Source organism: Onychostoma macrolepis, chromosome 09 (genome assembly GCF_012432095.1).
Source record: "Onychostoma macrolepis isolate SWU-2019 chromosome 09, ASM1243209v1, whole genome shotgun sequence".
Classification (NCBI taxonomy): domain Eukaryota; kingdom Metazoa; phylum Chordata; class Actinopteri; order Cypriniformes; family Cyprinidae; genus Onychostoma; species Onychostoma macrolepis.
In genome coordinates, this window is record NC_081163.1 from 22,906,501 (window position 1) to 22,909,954 (window position 3,454).

At 38.0% G+C, this 3,454-nt stretch overlaps 1 protein-coding gene across 1 annotated transcript in view; it reads left to right on the forward strand.

Moving 5' to 3' along the window:
• The window catches only part of crfb4 (cytokine receptor family member b4), a 30,650-nt gene extending 27,686 nt beyond the window's left edge, over window positions 1–2,964 (forward strand). Inside the window, exons 5-7 of the mRNA XM_058787166.1 lie at window positions 1,187–1,328; window positions 1,505–1,659; window positions 1,737–2,964. Of these exons, the coding sequence (XP_058643149.1) occupies window positions 1,187–1,328; window positions 1,505–1,659; window positions 1,737–2,000 (561 nt within the window). The 3' untranslated portion in view covers window positions 2,001–2,964. The remainder of the gene's footprint in view (window positions 1–1,186; window positions 1,329–1,504; window positions 1,660–1,736) is intronic.
• The last annotated feature ends 490 nt before the right edge of the window (window positions 2,965–3,454 follow it).

The following is a 3,454-nucleotide window of genomic DNA, read 5'->3' on the forward strand; positions in this document are numbered from 1 at the left end:
CCATGCCACAGTAGTGCCACTCAAATAGTTTTTCTATTAAATCACATGGTAAAACTTTAGAAAAGGGAACACTTATTAACTATGACTTTTCCCTCAATAAACAACTAATTTGCTGCTTATTAATAGTTAGTAAGGTAGTTCTTAAGTTTAGGTATTGGGTAGGATTAGGGATGTAGAATAAGGCTTAATTACTACTAATAAATGGCCCTAAAATAAAGATAATATGCATGCTAATTAGCATCTAGTTAAGAGACCCTAAAATAAAGTGTTACCAATCACATTATATTTGTCCCAAATCTTTGTTAACGTACACAATGACTTTGCCCTAGACTGGAAGGTTATTATTGGGAGTTTATTGGAACATCTGACTATTACACCAACAGGGAATTTAATGACATTGTATTTTAAATACCTTTAACATGGAGATGGTCCCCACTTTGCAGCTATAGCAGCTTCCACTATTCTGGGAAGGCGTTCCATTAGATTTTGTAGTTTTTCTGTGGGAATTTTTGCCTGTTTATCCAGTAGAGCATTTGTGAGGTCAAGCAGTTGGACAAGAAAGCCTGGCCAATAATCTCTGTTCCAGTTTATACCAAAAATGTTTGATGGGGTTGTGTGGACCTGTGAAGTTCTTCAGCCCCAAACTCATCCAACCATGTCTTTATGGACCTTGCTTTGTGCACTGGAATAGGAAAGGGCCTTCCTCAAATTGTTCCCACAAATGTTGAAGCACAGCATTGTCCAAAATGTCTTGGTATGCTGAAGCATTAAGATTTCCCTTCACTGGAAGTAAGGGGCTGAGCCCAACCCCTGAAAAACTTCCCCATAATATTATCCCTCCCTGACCAAACTACAGTTGACTCAATGCATTCGGGCAGGTAAGGTTCTTCTGGCATCTTCCAAACCCAGAATTGCCCATCAGATTACCAATCATGATTTATCCTTCTAGAGTCCAATATCAGTTTGCTTAACACTACTCCAGCTGACGCTTGACTTGTTCTTGGTGATGTGAGGCTTGCTTGCAACTGCTCGGCCATGGAAACCCATTCTGTGAAGCTCCTGCTGCAGTTTCCAATCTGAACACACATCTCCCTTCAAAAGCAAACAAAACATTTATTTTGGTTATGTCCGTCACAGCATCAAGACATTTCCTGCTTAATGTGTCTTTGTTTTTTATTCTCAACAGGAAGAACTAATAAGACAGCAGAACAGAGTTATGTTACCAGGACTGGAGCCTCTTGTAAACTACTGCGTTGAAGTAGAGATTTTGTATTTGAACAATACAAGCCAGACCAGCAACATCACCTGTTTAACCAACACCCCCAGCAGTAAGCAAACCAGTTTGTATTTGTACATTTGTACTGTAGACGCTGCATGTTTATATATTTACGGTTGTGGTGTCGTACACATTTACTGAATGTTTTATTGTGATTATGTAACCTTTAATCTCAACATCCTGTATTTAACCTTTAATCTCAACATTCCGTTTTATCTGTCTGCTCAGATGAAGTAGAGCCCTGGCTTATAGCAGTTGTGCTCCTGGTCAGTTTTTTGGTGGTGTTAGTCACTGTTGTCCTGATCTTTCTGGCTGTGTGGTTTGGCTACAGAGGATGCAGTATTATTTTCCCTGATGCTGACCTGCCAGAGGACCTAAAAAAGGTAATGAAGGAATAAGAGAGGCAAAGAATAATGAACTGTTTCTGTTACTGACTTTCTCTCTGGCTGTTCTCTTAAAGTTTTTGTCACAACGCTCCCAGTCTTCAATACTTTCGGCCATGCAGGAGAGCACGCCGGTGAAGGAGCACTTTTGTGAACTGAGGATATTGCACAAGGAGCCAAACAGTTCTGTGGACAGTCAGCAGATAGAAGGACCAATCAGGATTCAGACACATAAGAACAAGTGTTGTATAGGAGCCGATGTAAAAGAGAGCAGTGAGGAGAAATCTGAAATGATATTCACAACAGAACAGAAGCCCTTGCTTGCTGAAATGAGACTGTAGTAATACTGTATCATAATCAGTGATTCTTGATCATTTATTTTGCCAACTGAAAACAGCAAAAAAAAAAAGGACAAGTTATAAAAGTTAAACATGTCAGCTAGGGCTGACAATGTTTTTGTTTGTTTTTATTCAATCTTCATTTTAATAAACCAATATTGATTCTTAAATCCCAAGAATCTATTTCTTAATATATGCTGTTTTTCAGTTGAAGTATGAACAAAACGATACACTAAACATTAGCTTTGTTACAAAGTCCCAGCTTTCGAATTCTGTCAATTGTATAACAAAATTAAAACAATTAATAGCGTATTGGCACTGCTTAATTTGGCACAATAGACTGATGTAGCCGCCTCAGTTGAGATGGTCCTCACTGCAGAACACAAGATCCAGGGGGTGTGGTTGGATCTAGATCCAACTCCTCCCACCTTATATTTACCTAAACCTACCTGTCTCCACCCCCTGATCTCTAAACCTACCCATCTCCACTCCTAAACCTACCAATCTCCACCCCCTGGATGTGGATCCAACCCCGCCCCCTGAATCTTTGTTCTGCAGTGAGGGGCTACTGCCTCAGTTCGGCAGCATGGAGCACATGTGAACTGATAATTTCTTTCTTGCAAAAAAATAAATGTTCTGTAACAGGCAGATATTTTATGCTGTTTATAACAACCAAAGTTTCCCTTCACAAAAATTCAAAACAAAAAAAAGTAACAAACATGTCCATAGCCAGACAAAGGGGGAGGGTTTTATCCATCTCTACTTTTCTACCATGTTGTTTCTAGACTAAATTGGGGAGCAACAATATTGGACAGAAATGTGCACTGACTAAACACTATTTTTTCCTCTTTTTTTTTTACCGATGAACGTGTAATGTTAAGAAATGAGCTTGCCCTGTCCTCTGTTGTTTTACTTTGTTCAAATGATTTTTAAAAAGTTTTAAATAAAACAAGAATTATCATGCTTAGTTCAGATGTTGTTTGCTGTATCTTTGTAATTATTTGTAAAATTTACTAGCAATTTCCAAGTGAAAAAGTACAACCTGAATTCCGTAAATGTTGGGACATTTTTTTAAATTTGAATAAAATGAAAACTAAAATAGTTTCAAATCACATGAGCCAATATTTTATTCACAGTAGAACATAGATAACATAACAAATGTTTAAACAGAAATTTTTTAATTTTATGCACAAAATGAGCTCATTTCAAATTTGATGCCTGCTACAGGTCTCAAAATAGTTGGGTACCGGGGCATGCTTACCATGGTGTACCATCTCCTCTTCTTTTCAAAACAGTTTGAAGATGTCTGGGCATGAAGGTTATGAGTTTCTGGAGTTTTGGTGTTGGAATTTGGTCACATTCTTGCCTGATATAGGTTTCCAGCTGCTGAAGAGTTCATGGTCATCTTTGATGTATTTTTTGTTTAATGATGCGCCAAATGTTCTCTATAGGTGAAA